Below are 17,245 nucleotides of genomic sequence, written 5' to 3'. Positions count from 1 at the left end.
TGACAGTTTTATCAATGACTTGGAAATCACTGAGCATGTAGAAGACCAATGCTTACTAGTCTTGACTTGCCAGAACTAAGCAGAACAAAGATGGAAATTTGATTTACTATTTTTAATGGACTATTCCAACCAGCAGACTAATGATTTCCTAGGGGATGTCTGTATTACAGGAGTTTTGTTTGCATTCTGTACTGACTTTAGAAGCTTTCCAACAACAACAACAACAAAAACAAACACAAAAAAAAAACCAACAAAAAACAAAAAACAACCACAACCCACCTAACAAACAAAAACAAACAAACAAATCAGTTACAACTGGCAAGTTTTGATATTAGCTCAGCAGCACTTAGCAAAAGGGAAAAAAATGCAGTATTCCTAAACATTTCATAATAAAGAAACCACATGAACTTGCTATGAAGTCCAACTATTTGTGAATTTATGTTTCATTGTAGAGGTTCAAAATGTAGACCACACTGTGAGCCATCAGAAGATGAAGAGCAATGGAAATGTGTGGTTAATTTCAAAAACAATCTCCTCCATTGGATGGTAGATTACCCTTTCTTTGAGCAATGGCTCAAGTACCCTAATGCTGTGTCTATGTAAATAATTTTGGACTGAGACTTTTCAAAGAGTTGCTCATAATATCTTTATCTGTATCTGAAATAAAAGGGCACTAAACTACACAATGGCTATTTGAAGGGTAAACTCTGCCAGTGTAATCAATGGGTGACAGTGTTTCATCTGTTGGGTCTCCAGTCAGGATATGACTTTGTATCTTCCCCATTGCCTTTTGCTAACATTGTTTTCAGCTGCTCTAAGCTATAGTTACTCCAGCTCTCTGCCTTTTCCATGTGAAGAGAGGGAGATGCTTTAGTAACAAAACTTCATGCATTCTGGTGCGAACCCTTTGGCTGTATGATGCTGCAATGCCATGCAAGTCAGAGAAGATGTGCTGATACAATATGAAGACTGACCCAAAGACTCAAGGGAGATTATATCAACACCATCAAATGGATGAATGAAACCATACAATGGGCTCCTGGTAGCTCTGATAGGAGAAATACAGTAGCATCACTTCATCCACTATTGAATGTAGTTCTCATTTATGTCTGTTTCAGCTGATTGGAGGCACAGCAGTGGTTACTGTCTATGTACTTAGTTCTGACTAGAGAAGTATAGAAAAATAGTTGCTATACCTCTTTTCTGCAGTTATGTTTCTTAGTTTACATTTATAATCCATTATATACAATCTACTAAGGCATGTAAAATGCGTCTTAAATCACCTTCAACTTTATTTCATCTTTTTAAGTTACTAAAAGCATGGAATAGTTGAAAGTGAAGTTAATATTCAAAATTAATATGAACATTGAAACTGAAGAAAGGCACTATTAGTGTTACATTATGGCTGGATGTTATATACAGATGAGAGGCACAAGCATCAGCTACAAAGACACAATTTAAATACTGAGGATATTGTGTCTCTCTGAATTAGCAACATGTACTTTATGTTTCTATAGTAGTTAATCATAAGAAGTTAAAAAAACTTCACAAATGGGCAAAGTTTAAGGAAGAGAAGTAATATTGGTCAATGCCTTGTTCCAGATCACATGAAAAACTTAACAACATAAAACCAGATGATCTGCCCTTTTTTTTTAATACACAGTGAAAAATTTTATTGAACATCTTATTAAATGTTTGTAAAAGTTATCTTGAGCCCTAAGCAGAATCTCTGGATCATGTAGTAAGATAAATTATAAAATAATTCTTCAATTGTTACCAATATAAAGACTACAAGGAAGGTTCATGAGAGAAACATTCAGCTGAGTGTTGAATGCAAATTCAAATCCACAGCATAATGGGACCTTCCTCATTTATTACAATGTAGAAGTCTTGTACTGATTTAGTCTGGTGAAGACCCTACACTTTAGTAGTAGTCTATTACAAACTACTATGGACAGCAGTGATGTCTTACATTTTTTAAGATAATTATTTTTCTTACTTACACTGGACCAATTATTATGAATTTATAATATAAATTAAAACTCATAATTCTTAGAGTTACTGCAGACTGTAAATTTGTATTTGTAAGGTTGTATCTGAAAAATTATATATTGTATCTTACCTGGGCAAATGTTCAGTTTTTTGTAAAACCAGATAATTATTACTTCCTTAGAGAGATAAATAGTGGAGGATAATGGACTTGCCTAGTGCACTACAGATTTAGCTGTATTTTGCAGATAGGTAAAAGCAGCAAGTACTCTGTGATCAATAAACTGGATTTTGGGAAATCTACTTTGTAATAAAGAATGAGTTTTTTATCATTGAATATTTATTAAATCAAAAAGTTAAGTAATGGAAATACAATATTTTGACTTTGTCAATACAGAATTTTGGTCCTGGTTCTCCCAGGGCAAATACCTAGACATCCAGCTTCAAACACTGCTATGGAACTGAAGACTTTTTCAGTGTAGAAACTGGATAATTTAGTATGAAATGTGAAAATATCCTAGAAAACCAAAACTACAGAATAAGGAAAGAAAGTTTTATTGAAAAGAGGTGGCTATAATAACACATGCTCAAAAGTTAAGCGGAAATATCCCTTACCTTTTTCTCTTCAGTCCAGATTCAGCAGAACTGGTGCAGAAAAAGTATTTCAAAAGTAAAATGAGTTTCAGTCCTATGACAATTAGTTGCAGATTCACAATCTTTTCAGCAACTGAAGTTTCTCATCAGAGTAACTATTGCACTGCCTATTCTGCTGCTTTGCTGTGATAATTTATTCACATTCTTTAAGTCAACAACAGTAGAGTGATGCCACAGGAAATCATTCCGTCCTGAAGCAGATTAAAAATGGAGAAGTCAAGACGCTAACAAACAGGGCGGAGCCCAATCCACTCTTCTCATGCCAAAACAGTGTCAATTAAAGATTTATTTTCTTGTTCTCCTGACTTCAGATATCCACCCAGTGTCAGAAGTTGGTATTGAAGTCCCAGAACATCCTTTCAATGTACACAACACTCTAAAGTAGCACTAAAGTTCTAATCTCTGGAAAAAATAGTTTTGACAAGCTGGGGGGAGGGGGGGGAGGGGGGAGGGGAAGTGCAGTGTGTGTGTGTAAGCATCTTCTTCATCTGTGAAAGGAATCTGCATTTATGCCTTATTTATGCCTTTCTCATAACAAACATAAACAAAACTTGGTGCTCTGCTTTTCAATTTATGAAATTCTTCAGTTCTGTGAACTCTAGGACATCACTTTAACAACTGGAGGTTATCTCCCAGCTGCTAAGTCTTACAAGTAATTTATTTTTTCTTGATAACATGGACATTTGGTAATACGGATGCAGAAATAGGAATGACTAGGATTCAAACAAATTCTTCTCAGAAGAAATTTAAATAAATAAATAAAAAGTGAACATTTTTATCATCCATGATTATTTTAGTAGAATGGCTCATGACTTTTGAAAAATCTATTTGGTAGGCTTTTGCTTGAGACTATACCAGCCTGCTTTTATGTTAATTATTTGAGACTTCCACCTGCAAATATGTCCAACTATCTGGAATTCATCTTATATGTTTAATTTCTCTTATGGCAGACACTGATTTAGGTAGCTTTAGGCATGCTGGAGCTAGTTTTTTTTTCCTTCACCTAAAGATTCAAACCCAAAAGAACATTTGTCAAAGACTATGAAAACGAGAAACTCGAGAACTCTTCTAGACTCAGAACTGCCACACAAAGAACTTCTGAATTAGTTTTTTTTTTTTTTTCCTGAAAACTGATCTTACAATTTTACTAGAAAAGGCTCACATGCAAATATAACTAGTAACGAAACATTTTCTGAACAATAATCAGGCCACTAGTAGCTGTTGGCTGACATAAGATGCTGAAACTTTTGCAGAAATGGCTCATGGCATTATGTTCAAGACTAAACTTAGGACATTTGCATATATACAGTCAATTTGAGCCTATGGATGTCACTCCTCCTAGTAATTAACACAAGGAGATTTTCCCTCTGAAGTCACAGAGGAACTGAAACAACCAGCAAAGAAACTTTTCTTTCTACATTAACTATGAGAGAAGATTTTGATTATATATTTATACTGCTAAATGAAAAAAATAAATAGCAGCTGGGTGCAGCTGAAACACTGACATCTCAGTAATTGACACTGTGTAAGTTCTTCCAGAACTTGCTTCTGAATGTACCACAGACCACATTGGTCCACACTGGAGACCACAGACCTGAGTCTATACCAAAGTGACACACACATGACTCAAGATCAACATCATCCATAAACATGCTCTGCCCTCAAACAACTGAAATTTTTTGTATCTTTGCATAAACTATTAAAATACCTTTCTTCAGCTGGCCTACCATTATGCTAAAATGTTGGATGTGTTCCGATATCCCTCTTCACTCTAGTGAAGGTGTCATCATGCTTCCCATAGTGTGCAATTTGTCAGTAAAACAACCCATCTGGAAAACCCTGAAGGCAGAAATTCCTTGTCAAAGGTCACAGATGGGAACTGATCCAAGCTGATCCAATAGAGATATGCATGAAGCTCTAACTCCTACCCATCACTTGGGATTAGCTGCACCTGGGAACACTTGATATTTGAAAGCATATGCAACATGCCACATGGGACAGAGTAATTCTCAGAGCTGTAGGTCATGATAGGATATTGCTTCTATATGTTTCTACAGTGTTTTTAACAAAAAGAAAATTACTGTACCTTCCATACATAGATGACAATGCTACAGTATAATTTCAGAAAAAAAAAAATCTCAGGAAATTAATGTGAAGTTTATTTTTTCACTTCTTTCTCCTTCCAGCATTCTCTGTGGAACCAAATCCATTGCAGTACTTACCTATCAAATAGAAAAGTTACAATTGCTTCTATTATTTTGAATCATGCTAATTTGAGCTTTTAGTTTCAGAATTTATTTTTTGAGGAATATCTGAAGTATTTAAAAATCACTGAGGAAAATACCAAAATAGTGGAAAGTGCTGCAAGTAATCTACTATGTATGTACTTGCCTATCTATTCAAGCACAAAAAATTACCACAGACACTTGATCTGTTAAATATATCTAACTTGCCTGTAGCATCTGCATTCTATAAATAACACTATAAGTAACTATGACCAACCCTGTCTGTACACAATTTGAAGAATTAAGGAACAACAAACATGCCATCAAAGGGCAAAAATAAAGCATTACACATCACAGTCTTTGGGGTTAACCATGGGCTAGGTGTCCAATACAAACTCAACAGAAAAAACCAGACAGAAAAACCCAAGTCTCCTTTGCCCTAAAGAGGGCATGTATTCTATGCTTCAGTTTCTGACCTTGCTTGCTTGCTTCTCTTCAAATTGTTGCTAACTTCTAGGACTCCTTGCTCAAAGACTTGTGTAGGGTCTCAAGTACTAATGCAGGATCCTCAGTTGATAACCTCTGAGGATACAGGAAATGGTGCTGAGGTTCCTGAGAGGAAATTTCCATTCTTTTTAGCAACATCTAACAGGAGGGAGTTAACTGCTACTTGAATGTGTTTCATCTGAAGTTATCTGTAGTGATTGCTTTATGATCCTAAAAATAAAGTCTCTTGCAAAAGAAAAAAGCTTCTTGCATGCAAGACTTCTGTCTTTTGGGAAGACAGAACTCTTAGAATCAGCTCTTCCATCAGACTATTAATACCAGAGGTGAAAACCTGAAATCACATTTTGACATCTTCCAGATTTTAAAAAAGGTATTGAATAATTGAAGTAATAAAAGCGAGATTTTTCTCATCACCAAGTGCAATCTGAGAAAATAACAATGTGACTCATTTGTATTTTACCATTAATTTACCATAACTACCAAAATAAAAATTACAGACTACTTTTTTACTTAAATAGCTTTTATAAATAATCTTCTCTAAAATATCTCACTTTAGTCTCTTATCTCATATATATATATATATATATATATATATATATCATACTATTACCTCTTCCAAGGGAAGATTCCTTTAGGTATTTAATATAATTTGCTCAGTTAGATCTCTTGGTGAAATATTAATTAATTTTAAGCATCTAATGAGGTATTTAATTCTGTCATTATGCAGCTCTGCCTGCTATTTGAATGTGATTCTTTGTTCTTTTTTCAATCATATGTCCTCCTCTACTCTTTACTTCTTTCATATGTATTTTGAAGGCATTGTGTTCAAGACACTGTGTTCAGGCTATGTTCAGTAAAAACTTACTTATACTTAGTGCTTATTTTGAAGTTGGATAGAAGCTGCTTTCTTCTTAGGAAGATTTCACAAAGCTTTCTGTAAAAAAAAAAAAAATCCAGAAGAAACAAGTTAAGAAACAGAACAAATTTATGTGAAATTGTGCAAGTGTCAAATTGTGGATTAACTGGACATTGTGTCAGCTAACACAGGCAGAACACAGGAAAACCCACAAAACTGCAGAAGAAATGCAAATAATATATTTATCTTTGTTACCTTACCAACTAGGGAATCAACTCTGAACCTATGATAGTAATTGACACTTGCAAAGCAAGAAGAGGAAAAAATAATTTTAGCCTAAGCCAAATTTTATAGTACCAAAATATACTGCATGTCTTTTATATTCTGAAATCTGGCCAAGTTCTTGTAACTCAGACTATGCTTCTGTAAAAAAAATTCACTTTACTTTTTGTAATTGAATTTAATTTACATTATAAACATGTTACTAATTTCCTGCCTCAAACTTTGAAAGAAGTCAAATTCTGTGCTCCTGTATTAAAATACAGGAGGCTGATGAGAGCATTTACGGGAGTGTGCCAGCCAGAAAGACCCACTGTCCTTACTGGCTGATCAATAAAGGCCATTTCTTGTTTGGTATCACCATAAGGAAAAACACGAGTGTAGTATTTTACTACAGTATGGTCTTCTGTATTTTAAATTATTCTATTTGTCCTTTACTGAAAATATATTCAGTATTTAATACAATTTTTTTTTCCAGCAGCAATATAATCTATTTCACAGGCATGAAGTCAAATGCAGCTAAAATAAAATTTCTTTTTTTTTTCTCTTAAGTTCACACATTGCAATGAAACCTCACAAAAAATTCTTTATCTATTACTTGTGTTTTAAGCAAGGAAGTTTCTTCATGTTTTCTATTTGAATGGCAGCTCCCTTGCAGTTTTCAAATGTTTATGGCCTTTGTTCAAATGTGTAGGTAGCAAAACCAGCAGAAAAACACATTCTTTTTACACATGCCCTTTTATTCCCTTTACAGAAAAGAATTTAACACTATTAATTTCCCTATTTATTAACAGTGGTGAATCTGCTTCTTTATGAAAATTTAAAATTACTCATGTAATAACCCTAGATGACAGCAAAAAGCTAGGAATATCAGATGACTGAAATGAAAGAAGGGACATATGATGCCATAGGATATACAAAACCACTGGAAGATTCTCAGGGTATTCTTTTACAGATGGTTAAGTTTTCTGAAGATTCTCAGGGTATTCTTTTACAGATGGTTAAGTCTTCTCTTAGATAGAAATTTATAATACAGATCATATAACATTTTTTTAATAAATTCAGCACACTTGTTGGATGAACAGTAAGCAAACATACAATAAAAATCAATAGAGTGGGAATACCCCTGTCAGGGTAATTTCCCATGAAAGAGTTGACATTTTGCAAATACTTTACAGTTCTATAAACGTTTTTCTTTCCCGCCTAAAAGATACAATTTCCTACTGGTGCATGAAAACACTTAAAAAAGAGGTAACTGTACAAAGGCTACTGGAATCTGATATATGCAAAGCTTTGGGATGCCTAAGTAAGGACATATGCTGGGAGGGAAATTTCTGCAGCTTACATGTGGTGATACTGAAACTTCTTTGTAGCTACAGTGGATTAGATTTCAGACTTGGGCATAGGCACCTAGCAATGTTTAAAAAACCTGCTTGACCTCCAGCTGCTACTTGACAAAGTTTTCAGTATGTTCTATGTCATATTTTCATGTTTTTAGTACTGTGGGATATGTAAAATAATGTAAGCCTGATTCCTAGAGATAGCAACAATTTGAATAGAAGTACTGACACAAATAGCACACTAATGTAGAATGATGTATATTTGTGGTGGGGAGGGGGAGTGAAAAAGCAAACCTTTAACTTGCTCCCCTGTAAACGTCTTTAAAGAATGCACACTGTTTTAAACAGATTAAAAAAAGGACTGTACCCTGTTTTGTATGAAGTCACTGCAGTGGTATCTATTTTAATATCTATTTTTATATTTTCTATATAGTTGTCCCATTGGATCAAAAAAAGAGGTTGAAAAGTGTTTTGAGCAAAGAAAAGTAAGCTTGTTTGGCACAACATTTTTGACTTTAAAAAGCATATGCATTATCCACTCATTATTCTTGTTGGATTTAAAGAAGTCTAGAGAGGAAAGTAAACAGTAACATGATACTGAGTTTTATTTTGGTGCTTGTGATTTCATAGCACATTACTCACTAAAAAATACCCTACAAAACATCTTAATAATTCACTCTCGGGAAAAGCATGAAGATGTAGCCATCTTTTCCCAGGCTTGAAAACCCCGGCAAATCTGCAAAGGTATTTATCATGTATAATTCAAAGGAATCTCTCAGGTTTCTCAAAGTCAGGGTTTGTGAGTTCTACAGGAGACACTAATCTGACTTAGAAAGGCTTTATTTTTTTTTTTTTTTCCCCCACAAGGAAGGCATTACTGCTCTCCAGTCAGCAGTTTTGGTAGGATGTTGCATTCCTTAACAACCAACTAGGTAGCAACAGAATGCTACTTAAGAGATATGAAAATAAAATAGATGATTGAAAGTGTTTATGCAGTTGTTTTACACTCTCTGATGCTCACTTGTCACTTGTATCACTGAAGGCATTAGGGCATTGAACGTCTAGGCAATCACAGCTCTGGAAAGCTCTGCAGAAACCTTCTTAAAAATTTTAACATTAATTTAGCTACTAGGAAGGTTCTGGGGGTATGCCTGAACACCCACTGCTTTCCCTTCTTTAGCAGCCTGTGCACTGTTTGGGGAGAGAAGCAGGGCACAGGCCGCACCAACAGAGAAATGGCATCCAGCACTCCCAATGAGCACCCAGGAGGCCCAAGCCCCCGCAGCCTGGACGGCGCTAAAGGGAGCTACCACTGATCATCCCGCGGCGGATGGCAGGGCAGGACAGGGCAGGGCAGGGCAGGGCAGGGCAGCGCAGCGCAGCCCGCCGCCATGCCACCGGTTCGTCCCCACACAGCGCCGTGCCCCGCGACAAGATGGCGCCTCCTCCCTCGCCTCGCTACCAACATGGCGGGCCGCGCGCCCATTGGCGCCCGCCGCCGCGCGCGATAGGCTGAGGTGCCGGCTTCCCCCGGCCGTGCCTCGCGCGGCCTCGTCCCGAGCGGGGAACTACATTACCCAGGATACCCTGCAATAGGGGCGTTGCCCCGAGCCGTTTCTTTTCTTACGCACGCGACTCTGTCTCCTCCCAGCGGGAGGGGCGGGGCGTGGTCTCGCGAGAGTCCGCGCGGCCGGCGGCGGGGGCGCAGGGCGCGTTGAGACCGTTGTCGTGCGCCCATGGCGGCCGCGGAGGCGGCGGCCGCGCCCGACCCCAGCGGGCTGTCCCCGAAGGAGGAAGGGGAGCTGGAGGATGGAGAGATCAGCGACGACGACAACAACGCCTTCGGGCCCTATGGCGGCGGCTCCGAGCCCACCGGGGGCCTCGGTAACGGCAGCAGCAGCAGTAGCAGGCCGTACTCGAGGCGCCGTCCGCCCCCCGGGCTCCACGGGAGCGGCTCCATGTCCTCCCCCGGGCGGCCCTTCCCGCGCTCGAGGCACCAGCCCCCGCCCGACTCGGGACACGTGCACGGCCACGGCGGGTACCGGCCTAAGGACTCGTTCCGCTCCCACCCGCCGGCGCCGCGGATGCCGCCGGGCTCGCACTCCGACACGGGCCCCAGGCTCTCCTTCTGGGAGCGCAGCCACAACGCCCTGGATCGGTTCCGCTTCCGAGGCCGGCCCTACCGGGGCGGTGGGCGCTGGGGCCGGAGCCGAGGCTGCAGCGATCGGCCAGGCAACCCTCCGGGGAGGCCGCCCGGAGGGGGAGGCGGCGCCGGGTTCAGTAGCAGCCAAGGCTGGAGGGAGCCCTCGCCTCGAAAATGTATCCTTGAGACGTGAGCGGGGCGGGGGGCCCGTGCTGCTGCGGTGGGCCTGGGCGTGGCCGTGCCGCGCGACGTGGCCGAAAGCCGTGGGAAGGAACGCGTTTCCCTCCCGCTCCGGCAGTGAGATTCCCGCAGCGGTAACGGAGAGGGAGGCTCCCAAGCTAATCCTGGAGGTTGGCCGGGACAGCCGGCCCTGCTTAAGGAGAGGCTGCTGGGAAGTTGGATTACTGCCGTGGCGTGGCTTGCGGCTCGGCCGATCTGTCCGGTGTAGGGAAAAAGGAAAAGCATAGCCTGAAAGGAAGGTTTTGTCGGTTGGATTCCGGGCGGCTGCTTTTCTAGCCCCAAGTGCGAATATTAAGAAGTGGGGTCAGCCTTCGGTGCGGCAGTTTTAATATGTGTAATTAGTGTCACAACTGTAAAGCTAAAACCCTAAGCCTGTTAATTTACTGTAATGGGCAATGAAGGGTCTGCTGTTTTTTTTCATTTTCACTTTGATTTCTTCAGAGGCTATTGCACATAGGTTTAGCTTTAGTCAGTTGCTGAGTGGGTCTGCATACACAATTTGTAGTTTATATGGGCATTCAGATGAAAGCCATACCCACCATTTCTTGTAGGATGTTCTCCACTGATTGCTCTTAACAGTTTAGGTGACTCACTCAGTATGAGGATTCTGCTATTTCATCCTTTTAGGAGCAGGAATTGTGAAAGTGGTGGGAAAAGCTTCCCTAACTTTTCTTGTTTGCTATAGGAAGTAACATAAAGAGCTAATAATGCTGAGTGTAGCTTGAGGCAGCCTGGTGACTTGATGTAACTGCATTGTTATCTAACTGAAAATGTAGATGAATGTAAAAAACACTCAGCAAAAGAGATGGTGATTAAATCGTGTTCTATTGTCCTTCATATCAATAGTCAAAGGATGTGTTTTTGCTAGAACCAACAGTGTGGGTTGATTTCTTGGGTCTCTTGGATCTTGTTTTATAGACAAGATTATTTTTTATGTCATTAATTTTTTTTTTTTTTTAATGTAGATGGAGAATGTAAATTAGCAATAGAGACGCTCTTATTTAGTCTCAAGTTACAGCATCATTGAAGGCTTCATTGCCGCCCTTCATTGAAGGGCGCATTTTGTCTTGGGAGGCAGCAAGTGGAGATGTGATTTGCCCAAGTTTTCACAGTAAGACAATTCTACTGCTGAAAATAATTTTAAAGTCTTTTTGCAGTGTTGCTCTAAGTACCTGAAAGTGGTTACTTTCTGTGTGAGGAATAATTTGCAGGGCAAATGTGGAGATTGTCCTAAACAGAAATTAAAATGTTTCTTTATGAGACTGATGCAGTCTCCTCCTCTCTTTTAATTAAAAGAGCATTCAGAAACAAATAATACCATTTTCAAACCAAAAGTAGAAAATGTTTAAGGTGTTTTTATTCCTGGCACTTAAGATTTATGCATCCGTTGAAACATGGCAGATGGAGGATGTTCCTACTCTTGCTCTTTAATAAGTGAACATTCTCTTGTTTATTGATCGTATAGGTAAGGAAGGTCCATGATTTTCTCTCAATATGAGTTACTTCCTGATTTTTTAAACATCCTCGCCACCTAATACAGTCTATATTAGAGAATTAATAAATACTAAGGTACCTCCATGTTGCTAACATTAATGGAGTACTGGTGTAATTCATTGGTATGTGACTTCAGAGCAGACTTTCATATCAATTAGTACAAGGAGGCTTGTGGCCTGGAATGGTATCTTGAGTTCCCCCTGGAAAATAAAATGTTTTAAGTGTCTTGAGTCCTGATTTTGGCTTCTTCTTAGTAGCTAGTACAGTGCTGTTTTTCGGATGTAATGTGAAAATGTTAACACACTGGTATTTTAGTTGTTGCTGAGAAGTGCCTCCACTAAGTCATAGACTTCCAGCATCCCATGCTTTGCCAGTGAGGAGGTGCACAAGAAGCTGGTAGTGTGCAAAACTGAGACCCAAACCTGGCCCAAGTGGTGTTGCATACCACAGAATATCATGCCTGGTGTATAAACTGTGAGGAGTTGGCGGAGAGCCACTGATGGCTGCTTGGAGCTGGGCTGGGTAGTGAGCAATTGTATTGTGTATCACTCTTCTTCTTTGGGCATTATTCCACTTTCACTTTTTGTTATCTCCCTTTTAATTATTATTACTATTTTACTTGATTTCCATTATTAAACTGTTATTTTTTCAGCCCATGTTCCCTCAGCCCCCATTACCTTTTTCCAAGTTCTTTCTTCATCCCACCATGGAAGGGAGGGAGGAATGAAAGTGTGGGATAATAAGTTGCTGACTGGGATAAACTATGATAATCTGGTAAGACAGAGATTGTTTACTTGATTTATTCTTAGAGCTTGTGCTTTGTACCATGTTTTGTAGGAATACTTAAGTAAGTGGAGTAAGGGACATTCTTTAAGGTGGAACACTTAAATTCCTTTTTTTTTTTTGGGATGTTAGCTTTTAGTTAGCTTTTCTCTTTCAATTCTTGGCATCTTTAATGTTAAGCTGTTATATAGTCATTCTCCAGAAATTCTTGCATAGAGAATTGGGGAATTTCAGTCTGAAATACAGAACCATTATGGAACTTCCTGTTTCCATTGAGTTCTGAACTCTTCAGAGTGTACATTTTTCTTCATTTCTAACTCACAGTTTCTTCTTTTGGTTCTTGGATGAAGTTTCTCTTGAGTTGGTTGAAGCACAGTTGTTTTAATAAGTACATGCCAGTCTACCTTTCACAGCACTTCATGGAGTCTTGCATTCTATGTGTAGAAGCACAAAAAAAAATTTTCTACATTTGTGAACCACAGAATTTCTGCTTAACTCCATTGTGGAGCTTCTAACAATTGTGTTATCCTGAGCACAAAACTATCTTGTTATCCATTTCCAGATAACTTTGGAAGCTATTTAAGTATTCAAATAGCAGCTAGTAGGTAGACTTACTAGCTTCAAAATTCCTTGTGTCTTACGAAAGGACAAACGTAGCTGGCTCTTTGGAAGTAGATAGGTGTTGAAAGGGAATTTCGCAGATATGTTTATTGCATGATTTGGTGTTATACTGCATACAGCTTTTAGCATTTTAAGCATATTTATAGACTGATTGCTTTTTGGATTTATGTAGTTTCTCTTTGCTAGTTTCTGCTTTTTGTGCTGACACTTGAGAAAGCACCATATAGCAAAACATTTCCTGGTATTACAGAAGTAGCTTTTGCAGGCTCTATACTGAGATTCTTCATACTAATGTTGGAACTTAACATAGCAAAACTATCCAAATAGTTGATGCTTGTTGTGAGCACCAGACAAATATGTTTTCCTTTGGATTCAGTATGTCTTCATTCAGAGGGCACCTGTTTTAGCTTCTGGTTTTACTCTGTTCATTGTTTTAAGAGATGATGTTTTTGAAAAAGCATTTTGCATAACTGGGTGTGTGAGTCAGCTGTTATCACAGTGGGGTTGATACTGTGAGTAAAATGAGTAAAACTTGACTTGGTATCCTGAAATATTTCCCCTTGAGCATGATTATTTTACAGGATTGTTTTCAAGGGTCGGGTTAAGGTAAAAGGAATTGATAGTGATATAGTAGTGATAACTTTTGTTCTGGGTAGAGGTGCCTAAGAATATTTCCACTGCTTGCCTTGAGCATTCATAAGTAAACTTTTCTGAGTAGTTAGTAATTACCAGTTGTCTTCAGAATTTCTGAATGTTTTGATTGCAAGTCTTTGTTACTTTTTTTATTCCCTTCAGTTGTTAATTGATTCTTCTGTGCCTTACCTCATTTGCTGAACTGCATTTACTGTGGTGTGTAATTGTGCTGTGGCCAGACTAAATATTGGCTAGATCTGACATTTTATGAAAGTCTAAAATGAGTGAGAAATAATTTAACCTTTTTCAGAATGTCAGATGGCAAGTCAGTACTGGAGTTATGAATTCTGGAAATTTGACTTTCCACGATGGAGAACCATCTCAGCATTATAGCTGTTGTTTCCAGGAGGGTGGTGTGAGTAAGGGATGAGGCTTCTCAGCAATTCATGACCTTCTTGTCATAAATAGGATGTTTCAAATTGTTGGTTTGAGAAAATGTTTGTCAATATATAATAATGGCTACAGCTTTTGCATGCTTCTTGTATTTAAGGATATTTTTCAAACTAGCCTTAAGGTAAAATATATGAGAATGGTCGTAAATTACGTTTGTCTTAATTAGTCTTGTTTTAAGGTTATACAAGTTCTTGTTTTGAATTTCTTGACTTAGAATTCAGCTAAAACTTTTGGAAGGTCCCCATCTAGAAAGCAGAACCACTCTTCTAAAAATGAAAGCTCTGTGGAAGAAAGCTTTGAGGATCTGCTCTTGAAGTATAAGCAGATCCAATTAGAACTTGAACACATTAATAAAGATGAAAGACTGGCTTTGAGCAACAGGGAAGAAAATGAGAAACAAGATGATGAAAAACCAGTGGACACTGAGGACCAAAAAACTGTAGAAAATGACAGTATTAAAACAGACGCTGTAAAAGAAGGACCTCCTGAGGAGAAAAATCCGCTTATGGGCTTTCAGGCATTTGAATTGAAACCTCTCAGACAAAAACTGCCTACTCCAGCTGAGAGGAGCAGATTGAAAAAAGGAAAAGAAGGAATGAAGCAGTCCTCCCAAAAATCTGAACCATCGGAATCTGGCCAAGGTAAAGAAATACTTGTAAAGTTATTTTACCTTGTGAACTTCTATTTGCTTGCTATTGATGCCTTGTGAGGCTACCTAGAACAGGCTAGACAGTGTTAAAGGAATAAAGTAGGTATTTATTAAAAAGGTCTTCAAAGGATACACCTTGGGCAGTACAAGTGCCTGGCCATGGCTCTACCTAAGATGGACACTTGGTCCCGAGTGTTAGACTTTGATTTTTGGTCCATTTGTGAATTGGGTCAATTGTCCAATTACAGCTTCAAGTTATGAAATCCCATACTCCCAGATTGCTCTCCTCAATTTGCTGTCGTTTATAGTTTTTGGGCCTGAAGCTGCAATGGTGTCCTTGGTTCTCAGGTTGGAAAAGGATTGTTTTGCCTTAACTAAACTGTCAAGAGAACCTGCTAACACTTTATATAAATTTTAGTTATATACTAATGCAGTACAGGATCTGGAAAATATGAAAGCTAAAAATTAAGGCATCACTATTGCCTGTTATATTTATTAAGTGCTGGGTTAAACTTTAAGTAAAATGTTACAAGTTAAGAATTTAATGTACTTAACTCTTGTGTTTTTTAAATACTTGAATTACATAAACATGTTTGGAAGTATGTTTTTGCTTTGGATTTGTATTTTAAAGAATGAATTTTCTTAGGCATTGTTTGGCAGAAAGCATGAGGACAAGACGTGAAGGTTTTAATTGCTCTTCACAGTAGAAAGCATTGACTTTCTACTGAAAGTTTTACTTCTGCTTTTGCCTTGTTCTTTTCTGCAGGAGCAAAATGTGGGGATTTTCTTTAGCTGAAAAAGAACATTTAGAGAACCCTTTTCCTGCATTTCACCTTTGTGTGTTTTCTTAAGTATAAGACAAGATCATGGAATATTCTGAGTTGGAAGGCGAGGATCATCAAGTCTGACTCTTAAAAGTTAATGTCCCATACAGGGATCAAACCCAAGACCTTGGTGTTATTAAGACCATAAAAGATTTAAACAATAATTACTTTGATTATTGTTGATATTCATGAATAATCAAGAAATCATAGGGCAGAAATGGGAAGGATTTGTAGACAAAATGAAGGCAAAGAATAGAGTATTAATTCTTGTTGATTAGAATATTAAGTCTTGTCAAAGATAGTTCTGGAGTGCTGATTAAAGAGGGTAATTGCTAAGATGCATTAGCCAGTTACTGAAAAACAAGTGATCATGTCCACCTGGGTTGTACTAAAAGCACTTGGGTTTACTTCTAAGTCTGCAGCAAAATAAGGCAGCTGACTTAAGCTTCCTACTCTTAAGGCTGCATGTAGTTCTAGTAAGTGATTGCTGTGGTTGAGGGTAGTGCTTGAGGCTATCACTTGTCATCAATTAGTGTTCACTAATTTGCCAGTGTGTGTAAACTATCAATTTGAGTGGGAAGAGAAAGCAGTTAATGGATTGAATAAGAATGCAGGTGAGTAATTGGGAGGAATATGAAGAAAGGTAGGACTAGAGCACTGCAAGTCAGAATGATTTATGTGTGACTTCAGAACAAGACAGATCTTGTAAAGAAAACAAAAGAAAAAACTGGTAATTAGTAGTCAAACCACCTCATTCTAGGTAATTTCTCCCCCATATGTGTTTCCCATGAATAATATAATTTTTAATGTTTTTAGGAGTTCATACACGTTCTCTTGACAGATACAAATAAAACAAATTTTGGTGGTAAAAGCTAGTAGTCTGTGTGAAGAGAACATAATAGGAACGGAGTAAAACTGCTATTTAAATAGTTAAATCTCAAAAATCCAATTTCCAAACTGAAAAGCACTGAAGTTGCTAATACAGATCATATGATAATGAAAAATAGATGCTGTAATATGCATATTAAGAGCATTTAATTTTTGCATGATACTCAAATCTATGATATATGAATAATTTGAAAGCAGACAGATTATGTATGAATGAATGTTTATTACAATGTAAGACAAGCTTCCAAATAAAAATTCAGCTAAATTGGAGTTATTTCAGATTCACGTGTATTAAGTAAATATATACATATATTACTTATTAAGTAATATATATTTATTAAGTAAATTTATACAATATATTAATCTCCTTACTGCCACAATACATGCTGCATGTATTGGAAAATCAGCAAAATTTGATTTTTACATTTTATTTATTTTTAAATAGTGTACTGGATATTTCTGCAGGTTTATAGAAGTTGAGGAAATGGTCTTAAAATGGTCTTAAAACTCAGGAAAGTTTCAGCCTGTCTCTCAAATTAATTTTCTGTGCTTCAGCTGCTCTGACAGGCTTGACAGTATTCTGTACTTCTCACGTTGTGCATTAGCCTGTCATGTCCACATTGTCCCCGTCTGGTTTCAAAGATCATTTGAACTTGTATAGAATGTC

The 17,245-nt window shown here is 38.1% G+C and overlaps 1 protein-coding gene across 5 annotated transcripts in view; it reads left to right on the top strand.

Annotated features, from left to right (window-relative positions):
* Positions 1-9,519: 9,519 nt before the first annotated feature.
* ZFC3H1 (zinc finger C3H1-type containing) overlaps positions 9,520-17,245 on the top strand; it is a 41,445-nt gene continuing 33,719 nt past the window's right edge. For all 5 annotated transcript variants that reach the window (XM_021528970.2, XM_021528969.2, XM_021528967.2 and 2 more), the window contains exons 1-2: positions 9,520-10,169; positions 14,439-14,858. In XM_021528970.2, the coding sequence (XP_021384645.2) occupies positions 9,587-10,169; positions 14,439-14,858 (1,003 nt within the window). In that variant the 5' untranslated portion in view covers positions 9,520-9,586. The remainder of the gene's footprint in view (positions 10,170-14,438; positions 14,859-17,245) is intronic.

The sequence above is a fragment of the Lonchura striata genome, chromosome 5 (assembly GCF_046129695.1).
Source record: "Lonchura striata isolate bLonStr1 chromosome 5, bLonStr1.mat, whole genome shotgun sequence".
Lineage (NCBI taxonomy): Eukaryota > Metazoa > Chordata > Aves > Passeriformes > Estrildidae > Lonchura > Lonchura striata.
The sequence above is the reverse complement of the archived record's forward strand: the minus strand, read 5'-3'. Positions and strand labels throughout refer to the sequence as shown.